The sequence below is a fragment of the Salvelinus alpinus genome, chromosome 4, assembly GCF_045679555.1.
Source record: "Salvelinus alpinus chromosome 4, SLU_Salpinus.1, whole genome shotgun sequence".
NCBI classification, from domain to species: domain Eukaryota; kingdom Metazoa; phylum Chordata; class Actinopteri; order Salmoniformes; family Salmonidae; genus Salvelinus; species Salvelinus alpinus.
This window is the reverse complement of record NC_092089.1, coordinates 7,242,575-7,257,039: the sequence shown is the minus strand read 5'-3', so window position 1 is coordinate 7,257,039 and position 14,465 is coordinate 7,242,575. Positions and strand designations below refer to the sequence as shown.

The window sequence follows — 14,465 nt, the reverse complement described above, 5'->3', positions numbered from 1 at the left end:
ATTACTGCAACAAAACAGCTAGTTATTACTGCAGCAAAACAGCTAGTTATTACTGCAACAAAACAGCTAGCTATTACTGCAACAAAACAGCTAGTTATTACTGCAACAAAACAGCTAGTTATTACTGCAACAAAACAGCTAGTTATTACGGCAACAAAACAGCTAGTTATTACGGCAACAAAACAGCTAGTTATTACTGCAGCAAAACAGCTAGTTATTACTGCAACAAAACAGCTAGTTATTACTGCAACAAAACAGCTAGTTATTACTGCAACAAAACAGCTAGTTATTACTGCAACAAAACAGCTAGTTATTACTGCAGAAAAACAGCTAGTTATTACGGCAACAAAACAGCTAGTTATTACTGCAACAAAACAGCTAGTTATTACTGCAACAAAACAGCTAGTTATTACTGCAACAAAACAGCTAGTTATTACTGCAACAAAACAGCTAGTTATTACTGCAACAAAACAGCTAGTTATTACGGCAACAAAACAGCTAGTTATTACGGCAACAAAACAGCTAGTTATTACTGCAGCAAAACAGCTAGTTATTACTGCAACAAAACAGCTAGTTATTACTGCAGCAAAACAGCTAGTTATTACTGCAACAAAACAGCTAGTTATTACTGCAACAAAACAGCTAGTTATTACGGCAACAAAACAGCTAGTTATTACGGCAACAAAACAGCTAGTTATTACTGCAGCAAAACAGCTAGTTATTACTGCAACAAAACAGCTAGTTATTACTGCAACAAAACAGCTAGTTATTACGGCAACAAAACAGCTAGTTATTACGGCAACAAAACAGCTAGTTATTACTGCAGCAAAACAGCTAGTTATTACTGCAACAAAACAGCTAGTTATTACTGCAACAAAACAGCTAGTTATTACTGCAACAAAACAGCTAGTTATTACTGCAGAAAAACAGCTAGTTATTACGGCAACAAAACAGCTAGTTATTACTGCAACAAAACAGCTAGTTATTACTGCAACAAAACAGCTAGTTATTACTGCAACAAAACAGCTAGTTATTACTGCAGCAAAACAGCTAGTTATTACTGCAGCAAAACAGCTAGTTATTACTGCAGCACAACAGCTAGTTATTACTGCAGCAAAACAGCTAGTTATTACTGCAACAAAACAGCTAGTTATTACTGCAGCAAAACAGCTAGCTATTACTGCAGCATAACAGCTAGCTATTACTGCAACAAAACAGCTAGCTATTACTGCAACAAAACAGCTAGCTATTACTGCAGCAAAACAGCTAGCTATTACTGCAGCAAAACAGCTAGCTATTACTGCAGCAAAACAGCTAGCTATTACTGCAGCAAAACAGCTAGCTATTACTGCAGCAAAACAGCTAGCTATTACTGCAGCAAAACAGCTAGCTATTACTGCAACAAAACAGCTAGCTCGCTGTCTGCTTGGCTGAACACAGAAAGTCAGCGCACTATTCTCTGATTGGCTAAAGCGAGTCGAGAGTTTTCCGCTAAGATTTGACATGTTGCGTTTTGGAATCTCCATCAGCCAACATGAGATGTTCCTAAAACCCAGACGTGTTCAGATCAAACAGACTTTGTTCTTCAACTGCATCAACACATCAGGTGTTTTAGATGTGAACTGGGCTTAGAAACACCTGCAACAGTTTGTGCTCTGTCTCTCTGGCAGAGAGTTTCCGATAGGTTAACTGAGTCCCCTTCACCAGGGTAAGTGGTACGTTAATCGAATCCGCTATCAGGATAAATAAAAAGCAAGGTCTGCTAACTCTCTTTAATTATGTTTAATTAACGCAAGTAATGAATGGCAAATGCAATTTTCGTATATACGGGTTCGCTGTATCACCGCGCAGGGTAGAACAGGGAACTCTGGAATGTGCACAAACAACAGTTAATATACTATGACAGCCATCCGTTGGCCTATCACAGTAGAGGCTGAGCGTGGTTTAAACTTTGCTCAGCCTATCGCTGGCACTCAGACTGGTCCCAGTCCCTTGGTGCTCGCAGGTGTCCGCATCTGGTCTTTGGGTAGATTAGATCTGTCTTGTTCCGCTCCCCAGATGCTACACTCAAACAGTTCCTTATATGGTATTGTCCAGTGTTCTACCCTCCCTGGTTGGCCTGGAGATATGCACCCCTCCCCTCTCCAGATTGACCACAGCTTTTATAGCATGTCACTCTATGTTGCTCACACATACACACACACACAGACAGACAATGCAGATGTAACAAAACAATATTCATACAATATGGTAGCAGGCTATAGTGCATAAACATCAATCCTAACACCAGGGTGCAGCAATGTTGTGTATAGAGCTGTGATGATCCCTTACTCTAGTCTGTACGTCAGTGGCATGTCTGTTCTACACAATATATTTCTATCTGTTCAACTTTTTTTTTTTTTTTTAGGTACCTCCACCAGGCCATTGACCCAGACGCCCCTCCCCTGGCCCCCCAGCCCCGCCCCTCCTATCCATACAGGACCATCGGCTGTGTGTTCAACCACAGGGCCTTCCTGGCCAACTGCCAGCCGTCGGACGCCGTGGAACTCTGTGTGTTTGACTTCCACAACCAGTCCCAGTGGAAGGCTATGAGTGAGGAGGCTGTTGACTCAGTCTGCTCCCCGGGCAGCACCACCTCTCTGCCCCCTCTACCTCCTCTCTGTGGCCCCTCCCTGGATCCCGGCGCTGCCTCCAACCAGCTGGAACTGGAGCTGAGGTACCTGGTGGTGGAACACAGGAAGGTGAGAGTACAAACAGCGTACGGGTTGGCTCAGTTTAACCTGTAACACCTGTCAGCCATGTTGTGTCTCTACAGTACAGGATATTAACATGGTCCCTGTGTGAGTACAGGATATTAACATGGTCCCTGTGTGAGTACAGGATATTAACATGGCCTCTGTGTGAGTACAGGATATTAACATGGTCCCTGTGTGAGTACAGGATATTAACATGGTCCCTGTGTGAGTACAGGATATTAACATGGTCCCTGTGTGAGTACAGGATATTAACATGGCCTCTGTGTGAGTACAGGATATTAACATGGCCTCTGTGTGAGTACAGGATATTAACATGGTCCCTGTGTGAGTACAGGATATTAACATGGTCTCTGTGTGAGTACAGGATATTAACATGGTCCCTGTGTGAGTACAGGATATTAACATGGTCCCTGTGTGAGTACAGGATATTAACATGGCCTCTGTGTGAGTACAGGATATTAACATGGCCTCTGTGTGAGTACAGGATATTAACATGGTCCCTGTGTGAGTACAGGATATTAACATGGTCCCTGTATGTCTAGTCATGTTGTATATCTACAGTACAGGATATTAACATGGTCCCTGTGTGTCTAGTCATGTTGTATATCTACAGTACAGGATATTAACATGGTCCCTGTGTGAGTACAGGATATTAACATGGTCCCTGTGTGTCTAGTCATGTTGTGTATCTACAGTACAGGATATTAACATGGTCTCTGTGTGAGTACAGGATATTAACATGGTCCCTGTGTGTCTAGTCATGTTGTATATCTACAGTACAGGATATTAACATGGTCCCTGTGTGAGTACAGGATATTAACATGGTCCCTGTGTGTCTAGTCATGTTGTATATCTACAGTACAGGATATTAACATGGTCTCTGTGTGAGTACAGGATATTAACATGGTCCCTGTGTGTCTAGTCATGTTGTATATCTACAGTACAGGATATTAACATGGTCCCTGTGTGAGTACAGGATATTAACATGGTCCCTGTGTGTCTAGTCATGTTGTATATCTACAGTACAGGATATTAACATGGCCTCTGTGTGAGTACAGGATATTAACATGGTCCCTGTGTGAGTACAGGATATTAACATGGTTCCTGTGTGTCTAGTCATGTTGTATATCTACAGTACAGGATATTAACATGGTCCCTGTGTGTCTAGTCATGTTGTATATCTACAGTACAGGATATTAACATGGTCTCTGTGTGTCTAGTCATGTTGTATATCTACAGTACAGGATATTAACATGGTCCCTGTGTGTCTAGTCATGTTGTATATCTACAGTACAGGATATTAACATGGTCCCTGTGTGAGTACAGGATATTAACATGGTCCCTGTGTGTCTAGTCATGTTGTATATCTACAGTACAGGATATTAACATGGTCCCTGTGTGTCTAGTCATGTTGTATATCTACAGTACAGGATATTAACATGGTCCCTGTGTGAGTACAGGATATTAACATGGTCCCTGTGTGTCTAGTCATGTTGTATATCTACAGTACAGGATATTAACATGGTCCCTGTGTGAGTACAGGATATTAACATGGTCCCTGTGTGAGTACAGGATATTTACATGGTCCCTGTGTGTCTAGTCATGTTGTGTCTCTACAGTACAGGATATTAACATGGTCTCTGTGTGAGTACAGGATATTAACATGGTCCCTGTGTGTCTAGTCATGTTGTATATCTACAGTACAGGATATTAACATGGTCCCTGTGTGAGTACAGGATATTAACATGGTCCCTGTGTGTCTAGTCATGTTGTATATCTACAGTACAGGATATTAACATGGTCCCTGTGTGTCTAGTCATGTTGTATATCTACAGTACAGGATATTAACATGGTCCCTGTGTGAGTACAGGATATTAACATGGTCCCTGTGTGTCTAGTCATGTTGTATATCTACAGTACAGGATATTAACATGGTCCCTGTGTGAGTACAGGATATTAACATGGTCCCTGTGTGTCTAGTCATGTTGTATATCTACAGTACAGGATATTAACATGGTCCCTGTGTGTCTAGTCATGTTGTATATCTACAGTACAGGATATTAACATGGTCCCTGTGTGTCTAGTCATGTTGTATATCTACAGTACAGGATATTAACATGGTCCCTGTGTGAGTACAGGATATTAACATGGTCCCTGTGTGTCTAGTCATGTTGTATATCTACAGTACATGATATTAACATGGTCCCTGTGTGTCTAGTCATGTTGTATATCTACAGTACAGGATATTAACATGGTCCCTGTGTGTCTAGTCATGTTGTATATCTACAGTACAGGATATTAACATGGTCCCTGTGTGTCTAGTCATGTTGTATATCTACAGTACAGGATATTAACATGGTCCCTGTGTGAGTACAGGATATTAACATGGTCCCTGTGTGTCTAGTCATGTTGTATATCTACAGTACATGATATTAACATGGTTCCTGTGTGTCTAGTCATGTTGTATATCTACAGTACAGGATATTAACATGGTCCCTGTGTGTCTAGTCATGTTGTATATCTACAGTACAGGATATTAACATGGTCCCTGTGTGTCTAGTCATGTTGTATATCTACAGTACAGGATATTAACATGGTTCCTGTGTGTCTAGTCATGTTGTATATCTACAGTACAGGATATTAACATGGTCCCTGTGTGTCTAGTCATGTTGTATATCTACAGTACAGGATATTAACATGGTCCCTGTGTGAGTACAGGATATTAACATGGTCCCTGTGTGTCTAGTCATGTTGTATATCTACAGTACAGGATATTAACATGGTCTCTGTGTGAGTACAGGATATTAACATGGTCCCTGTGTGTCTAGTCATGTTGTATATCTACAGTACAGGATATTAACATGGTCCCTGTGTGTCTAGTCATGTTGTATATCTACAGTACAGGATATTAACATGGTCTCTGTGTGAGTACAGGATATTAACATGGTCCCTGTGTGTCTAGTCATGTTGTATATCTACAGTACAGGATATTAACATGGTCCCTGTGTGTCTAGTCATGTTGTATATCTACAGTACAGGATATTAACATGGTCCCTGTGTGAGTACAGGATATTAACATGGTCCCTGTGTGTCTAGTCATGTTGTATATCTACAGTACAGGATATTAACATGGTCCCTGTGTGTCTAGTCATGTTGTATATCTACAGTACAGGATATTAACATGGTCTCTGTGTGTCTAGTCATGTTGTATATCTACAGTACAGGATATTAACAAGGTCTCTGTGTGAGTACAGGATATTAACATGGTCTCTGTGTGAGTACAGGATATTAACATGGTCCCTGTGTGAGTACAGGATATTAACATGGTCCCTGTGTGAGTACAGGATATTAACAGTACAGGATATTATAGTAGATCTCTGTGTCTCCTCCAGGACCTGTATTATAGTAGATCTCTGTGTCTCCTCCAGGACCTGTATTATAGTAGATCTCTGTGTCCTTCCAGGACCTGTATTATAGTAGATCTCTGTGTCTCCTCCAGGACCTGTATTATAGTAGATCTCTGTGTCTCCTCCAGGACCTGTATTATAGTAGATCTCTGTGTCTCCTCCAGGACCTGTATTATAGTAGATCTCTGTGTCTCCTCCAGGACCTGTATTATAGTAGATCTCTGTGTCTCCCTCCAGGACCTGTATTATAGTAGATCTCTGTGTCTCCCTCCAGGACCTGTATTATAGTAGATCTCTGTGTCTCCTCCAGGACCTGTATTATAGTAGATCTCTGTGTCTCCTCCAGGACCTGTATTATAGTAGATCTCTGTGTCTCCCTCCAGGACCTGTATTATAGTAGATCTCTGTGTCTCCTCCAGGACCTGTATTATAGTAGATCTCTGTGTCTCCTCCAGGACCTGTATTATAGTAGATCTCTGTGTCTCCTCCAGGACCTGTATTATAGTAGATCTCTGTGTCTCCTCCAGGACCTGTATTATAGTAGATCTCTGTGTCTCCTCCAGGACCTGTATTATAGTAGATCTCTGTGTCTCCTCCAGGACCTGTATTATAGTAGATCTCTGTGTCTCCTCCAGGACCTGTATTATAGTAGATCTCTGTGTCTCCTCCAGGACCTGTATTATAGTAGATCTCTGTGTCTCCTCCAGGACCTGTATTATTGTAGATCTCTGTGTCCTTCCAGGACCTGTATTATAGTAGATCTCTGTGTCTCCTCCAGGACCTGTATTATAGTAGATCTCTGTGTCTCCTCCAGGACCTGTATTATAGTAGATCTCTGTGTCTCCTCCAGGACCTGTATTATAGTAGATCTCTGTGTCTCCTCCAGGACCTGTATTATAGTAGATCTCTGTGTCTCCTCCAGGACCTGTATTATAGTAGATCTCTGTGTCTCCTCCAGGACCTGTATTATAGTAGATCTCTATGTCTCCTCCAGGACCTGTATTATAGTAGATCTCTGTGTCTCCTCCAGGTCCTGTATTATAGTAGATCTCTGTGTCTCCTCCAGGACCTGTATTATAGTAGATCTCTGTGTGTCCTTCCAGGACCTGTATTATAGTAGATCTCTGTGTCTCCTCCAGAACCTGTATTATAGTAGATCTCTGTGTCTCCTCCAGGACCTGTATTATAGTAGATCTCTGTGTCTCCTCCAGGACCTGTATTATAGTAGATCTCTGTGTCTCCTCCAGGACCTGTATTATAGTAGATCTCTGTGTCTCCTCCAGGACCTGTATTATAATAGATCTCTGTGTCTCCTCCAGGACCTGTATTATAGTAGATCTCTGTGTCTCCTCCAGGACCTGTATTATAGTAGATCTCTGTGTCCTTCCAGGACCTGTATTATAGTAGATCTCTGTGTCTCCTCCAGGACCTGTATTATAGTAGATCTCTGTGTCTCCTCCAGGACCTGTATTATAGTAGATCTCTGTGTCTCCTCCAGGACCTGTATTATAGTAGATCTCTGTGTCTCCTCCAGGACCTGTATTATAGTAGATCTCTGTGTCTCCCTCCAGGACCTGTATTATAGTAGATCTCTGTGTCTCCTCCAGGACCTGTATTATAGTAGATCTCTGTGTCTCCTCCAGGACCTGTATTATAGTAGATCTCTGTGTCTCCTCCAGGACCTGTATTATAGTAGATCTCTGTGTCTCCTCCAGGACCTGTATTATAGTAGATCTCTGTGTCTCCTCCAGGACCTGTATTATAGTAGATCTCTGTGTCTCCTCCAGGACCTGTATTATAGTAGATCTCTGTGTCTCCTCCAGGACCTGTATTATTGTAGATCTCTGTGTCCTTCCAGGACCTGTATTATAGTAGATCTCTGTGTCTCCTCCAGGACCTGTATTATAGTAGATCTCTGTGTCTCCTCCAGGACCTGTATTATAGTAGATCTCTGTGTCTCCTTCCAGGACCTGTATTATAGTAGATCTCTGTGTCTCCCTCCAGGACCTGTATTATAGTAGATCTCTGTGTCTCCTCCAGGACCTGTATTATAGTAGATCTCTGTGTCTCCTCCAGGACCTGTATTATAGTAGATCTCTGTGTCTCCTCCAGGACCTGTATTATAGTAGATCTCTGTGTCTCCTTCCAGGACCTGTATTATAGTAGATCTCTGTGTCTCCTCCAGGACCTGTATTATAGTAGATCTCTGTGTCTCCTCCAGGACCTGTATTATAGTAGATCTCTGTGTCTCCTTCCAGGACCTGTATTATAGTAGATCTCTGTGTCTCCTCCAGGACCTGTATTATAGTAAATCTCTGTGTCTCCTCCAGAACCTGTATTATAGTAGATCTCTGTGTCTCCTTCCAGGACCTGTATTATAGTAGATCTCTGTGTCTCCCACCTCCAGGACCTGTATTATAGTAGATCTCTGTGTCTCCTCCAGGACCTGTATTATAGTAGATCTCTGTGTCTCCTCCAGGACCTGTATTATAGTAGATCTCTGTGTCTCCCTCCTCCAGGACCTGTATTATAGTAGATCTCTGTGTCTCCTTCCTCCAGGACCTGTATTATAGTAGATCTCTGTGTCTCCCTCCTCCAGGACCTGTATTATAGTAGATCTCTGTGTCTCCCTCCTCCAGGACCTGTATTATAGTAGACCTCTGTGTCTCCTCCAGGACCTGTATTATAGTAGATCTCTGTGTCCCTCCAGGACCTGTATTATAGTAGATCTCTGTGTCTCCTCCAGGACCTGTATTATAGTAGATCTCTGTGTCTCCTCCAGGACCTGTATTATAGTAGATCTCTGTGTCTCCTCCAGGACCTGTATTATAGTAGATCTCTGTGTCTCCTCCAGGACCTGTATTATAGTAGATCTCTGTGTCTCCTCCAGGACCTGTATTATAGTAGATCTCTGTGTCTCCTCCAGGACCTGTATTATAGTAGATCTCTGTGTCTCCTCCAGGACCTGTATTATAGTAGATCTCTGTGTCTCCTCCAGGACCTGTATTATTGTAGATCTCTGTGTCCTTCCAGGACCTGTATTATAGTAGATCTCTGTGTCTCCTCCAGGACCTGTATTATAGTAGATCTCTGTGTCTCCTCCAGGACCTGTATTATAGTAGATCTCTGTGTCTCTTCCAGGACCTGTATTATAGTAGATCTCTGTGTCTCCTCCAGGACCTGTATTATAGTAGATCTCTGTGTCCCTCCAGGACCTGTATTATAGTAGATCTCTGTGTCTCCTCCAGGACCTGTATTATAGTAGATCTCTGTGTCTCCTCCAGGACCTGTATTATAGTAGATCTCTGTGTCTCCTCCAGGACCTGTATTATAGTAGATCTCTGTGTCTCCTCCAGGACCTGTATTATAGTAGATCTCTGTGTCTCCTCCAGGACCTGTATTATTGTAGATCTCTGTGTCCTTCCAGGACCTGTATTATAGTAGATCTCTGTGTCTCCTCCAGGACCTGTATTATAGTAGATCTCTGTGTCTCCTCCAGGACCTGTATTATAGTAGATCTCTGTGTCTCCTCCAGGACCTGTATTATAGTAGATCTCTGTGTCTCCTCCAGGACCTGTATTATAGTAGATCTCTGTGTCTCCTCCAGGACCTGTATTATAGTAGATCTCTGTGTCTCCTCCAGGACCTGTATTATTGTAGATCTCTGTGTCCTTCCAGGACCTGTATTATAGTAGATCTCTGTGTCTCCTCCAGGACCTGTATTATAGTAGATCTCTGTGTCTCCTCCAGGACCTGTATTATAGTAGATCTCTGTGTCTCCTCCAGGACCTGTATTATAGTAGATCTCTGTGTCTCCCTCCTCCAGGACCTGTATTATAGTAGATCTCTGTGTCTCCTCCAGGACCTGTATTACAGTAGATCTCTGTGTCTCCCTCCTCCAGGACCTGTATTATAGTAGATCTCTGTGTCTCCCTCCTCCAGGACCTGTATTATAGTAGATCTCTGTGTCTCCCTCCTCCAGGACCTGTATTATAGTAGATCTCTGTGTCTCCTCCAGGACCTGTATTATAGTAGATCTCTGTGTCTCCTCCAGGACCTGTATTATAGTAGATCTCTGTGTCTCCCTCCTCCAGGACCTGTATTATAGTAGATCTCTGTGTCTCCTCCAGGACCTGTATTATAGTAGATCTCTGTGTGTCCCTCCAGGACCTGTATTATAGTAGATCTCTGTGTGTCCCTCCAGGACCTGTATTATAGTAGATCTCTGTGTGTCCCTCCAGGACCTGTATTATAGTAGATCTCTGTGTCTCCTCCAGGACCTGTATTATAGTAGATCTCTGTGTCTCCTCCAGGACCTGTATTATAGTAGATCTCTGTGTCTCCTCCAGGACCTGTATTTTAGTAGATCTCTGTGTCTCCTCCAGGACCTGTATTATAGTAGATCTCTGTGTCTCCTCCAGGACCTGTATTATAGTAGATGTCTGTGTCTCTTCCAGGACCTGTATTATAGTAGATCTCTGTGTCTCCTCCAGGACCTGTATTATAGTAGATCTCTGTGTCTCCCTCCAGGACCTGTATTATAGTAGATCTCTGTGTCTCCCTCCAGGACCTGTATTATAGTAGATCTCTGTGTCTCCTCCAGGACCTGTATTATAGTAGATCTCTGTGTCTCCTCCAGGACCTGTATTATAGTAGATCTCTGTGTCTCCTCCAGGACCTGTATTATAGTAGATCTCTGTGTCTCCTCCAGGACCTGTATTATAGTAGATCTCTGTGTCTCCTCCAGGACCTGTATTATAGTAGATCTCTGTGTCTCCTCCAGGACCTGTATTATAGTAGATCTCTTTGTCTCCTCCAGGACCTGTATTATAGTAGATCTCTGTGTCTCCTCCAGGACCTGTATTATAGTAGATCTCTGTGTCTCTTCCAGGACCTGTATTATAGTAGATCTCTGTGTCTCCTCCAGGACCTGTATTATAGTAGATCTCTGTGTCCCTCCAGGACCTGTATTATAGTAGATCTCTGTGTCTCCTCCAGGACCTGTATTATAGTAGATCTCTGTGTCTCCCTCCAGGACCTGTATTATAGTAGATCTCTGTGTCTCTTCCAGGACCTGTATTATAGTAGATCTCTGTGTCTCCTCCAGGACCTGTATTATAGTAGATCTCTGTGTCTCCCTCCAGGACCTGTATTATAGTAGATCTCTGTGTCTCCTCCAGGACCTGTATTATAGTAGATCTCTGTGTCTCCTTCCAGGACCTGTATTATTGTAGATCTCTGTGTCTCTTCCAGGACCTGTATTATAGTAGATCTCTGTGTCTCCTCCAGGACCTGTATTATAGTAGATCTCTGTGTCTCCCTCCTCCAGGACCTGTATTATAGTAGATCTCTGTGTCTCCTCCAGGACCTGTATTATAATAGATCTCTATGTCTCCTCCAGGACCTGTATTATAGTAGATCTCTGTGTGTCCCTCCAGGACCTGGGCCTGGCCACAGTGTGGGATGACCACCTGTCCTACGTCCTGTCCTCCGCCCTGGCGGCGTACGAGCTGGAGCGCTGCACGGGGACTTCCTGCGGTAACGAGGAGTTCCAGGACGCTGTGCGGAGGGCGGTGCCGGACGGACACACCTTCAAAGGTTTCCCTATCCACTTCCTGCACCGCAACGCACGCCGAGCCTTCGCTACCTGCCTCAGGTAACTATAGCAACGCACCGCAACGCACGCCGAGCCTTCGCTACCTGCCTCAGGTAACTATAGCAATGCACCGCAACACACGGTGAGCCTTCGCAACCTGCCTCAGGTAACTATAGCAACGCACCGCAACACACGTCGAGCCTTCGCTACCTGCCTCAGGTAACTATAGCAATGCACCGCAACACACGGCGAGCCTTCGCTACCTGCCTCAGGTAACTATAGCAACGCACCGCAACACACGTCGAGCCTTCGCTACCTGCCTCAGGTAACTATAGCAACGCACCGCAACACACGTCGAGCCTTCGCTACCTGCCTCAGGTAACTATAGCAATGCACCGCAACACACGGCGAGCCTTCGCTACCTGCCTCAGGTAACTATAGCAATGCACCGCAACACACGGCGAGCCTTCGCTACCTGCCTCAGGTAACTATAGCAACGCACCGCAACACACGGCGAGCCTTCGCTACCTGCCTCAGGTAACTATAGCAATGCACCGCAACACACGGCGAGCCTTCGCTACCTGCCTCAGGTAACTATAGCAACGCACGGCAACACTGAATATGTCCAGCCTATAAACACCTCACAGTTTTACAAGTTGATCAGATCAATGAAGAGCTGAACGACAGGAGAAGTGTGTGTTGTCATGGATACTGAAGTGATGTGTGACTGTCGTTGTTTGGGCAGGTCTCCGTTCTGCGATGAGATAGTGTGTTGCCGTGGGGACCACGTGAGGCTGGCGGTGCGTGTCCGGGTGTTTGCGTACCCTGAGTCTGCCTGTGCCGTCTGGGTGATGTTCGCCTGCAAGTATCGTTCTGTACTCTGACCCCTGACCCCTAACCTTTGACACGCCCCCAGCGCTGGAGGAACATCAAGTTGAAGCCATATTCTCACCATTCTGTATGTATTGCGGTTCGATACTGTGATTTTATTGTGATTCCCATTGTCCAATCATATCATAACATGTCATATCCTGATATGTACCTATTGATCCCCATTGTCCAATCATATCATAACATGTCATATCCTGATATGTAACTATTGATCCCCATTGTCCAAACATATCATAACATGTCATATCCTGATATGTAACTATTGATCCCCCCGTCACTACAATGTTTTATCTTTATATTGTCTATTTACAGACTTTGTTTACAATATGAGAATGTATTTATAGCTACATATATTTTTTTCTAAATAAATAAAGAACTTTTTTTTTAATGAGTGAGTCTGAATTGTAATTGAACTAAATTTGATTGATCAGAACTTGTTCCTGTTATCTAGTCAGCCAGGTGTAATGAGTTTAAGTTCACCATGAAGGTAATAAACAGTAGATGTGTAATGCGTGGTTCCGCCACTAGATGGCGAGTGAAGACCATGAAGGTAATAAACAGTAGATGTGTAATGCGTGGTTCCACCACTAGGTGGCGAGTGAAGACCAGCGGAGACGGTTGACCTGACTGAACTGAAGGCTCCATTCCTCCAGCAGTAATGCTGTTCAGTGTAATTACTGTCTAGAGAACATCTCTCATCCTCCTCACATTCACATCTACTGCACTGACAAACAACAGGATTCATAAAACACCAGTTAAACACTTTAGAACTAAGTTGATGGTATTGCTAAAGCACTTTAGGATTCAAACCACAGATAAGTGAGGGATCTTATGACATCCCAGTAGCCGGTACTGTCCTTCCCAGTAGCTGGTACTGTCCTTCCCAGTCGCTGGAACTGTCCTTCCCAGTAGCTGGTACTGTCCATCCCATTAGCTGGTACTGTCCTTCCCAGTAGTAGCTGGTACTGTCCATCCCATTAGCTGGTACTGTCCTTCCCGGTAGCTGGTACTGTCCTTCCCAGTAGCCGGTACTGTCCTTCCCAGTAGCCGGTACTGTCCTTCCCAGTAGCCGGTACTGTCCTTCCCAGTAGCTGGTACTGTCCTTCCCAGTAGTAGCTGGTACTGTCCTTCCCAGTAGCCGGTACTGTCCTTCCCAGTAGCTGGTACTGTCCTTCCCAGTAGCTGGTACTGTCCTTCCCAGTAGTAGCTGGTACTGTCCTTCCCAGTAGCTGGTACTGTCCTTCCCAGTAAGCTGGTACTGGGTTTCCCAGTAGCTGGTACTGGGTTTCCAAGTAGCTGGTACTGTCCTTCCCAGTAGCTGGTACTGTCCTTCCCAGTAGCTGGTACTGTGTTTCCCAGTAGCTGGTACTGTGTTTCCCAGTAGCTGGTACTGTCCTTCCCAGTAGCTGGTACTGTCCTTCCCAAGTAGTAACTGGTACTGTCCTTCCCAGTAGCTGGTACTGTCCTTCCCAGTAGCTGGTACTGTCCTTCCCAGTAGCTGGTACTGTCCTTCCCAAGTAGTACCTGGTACTGTCCTTCCCAAGTAGTAGCTGGTACTGTCCTTCCCAGTAGCTGGTACTGTCCTTCCCAGTAGCTTGTACTGTCCTTCCCAAGTAGTAGCTGGTACTGTCCTTCCCAGTAGCTGGTACTGTCCTTCCCAGTAGCTGGTACTGGGTTTCCCAGTAGCTGGTACTGACCTTCCCAAGTAGTAGCTGGTACTGTCCTTCCCAAGTAGTAGCTGGTACTGTCCTTCCCAGTAGCTGGTACTGGGTTTCCCAGTAGCTGGTACTGTCCTTCCCAGTAGCTGGTACTGTC

At 44.2% G+C, this 14,465-nt stretch overlaps 1 protein-coding gene across 1 annotated transcript in view; it reads left to right on the top strand.

Moving 5' to 3' along the window:
* The window catches only part of cep76 (centrosomal protein 76), a 30,962-nt gene extending 17,924 nt beyond the window's left edge, over window positions 1-13,038 (top strand). Inside the window, exons 10-12 of the mRNA XM_071395611.1 lie at window positions 2,408-2,741; window positions 11,602-11,819; window positions 12,505-13,038. Coding sequence (XP_071251712.1) covers window positions 2,408-2,741; window positions 11,602-11,819; window positions 12,505-12,643 — 691 coding nt within the window. The 3' untranslated portion in view covers window positions 12,644-13,038. The remainder of the gene's footprint in view (window positions 1-2,407; window positions 2,742-11,601; window positions 11,820-12,504) is intronic.
* The last annotated feature ends 1,427 nt before the right edge of the window (window positions 13,039-14,465 follow it).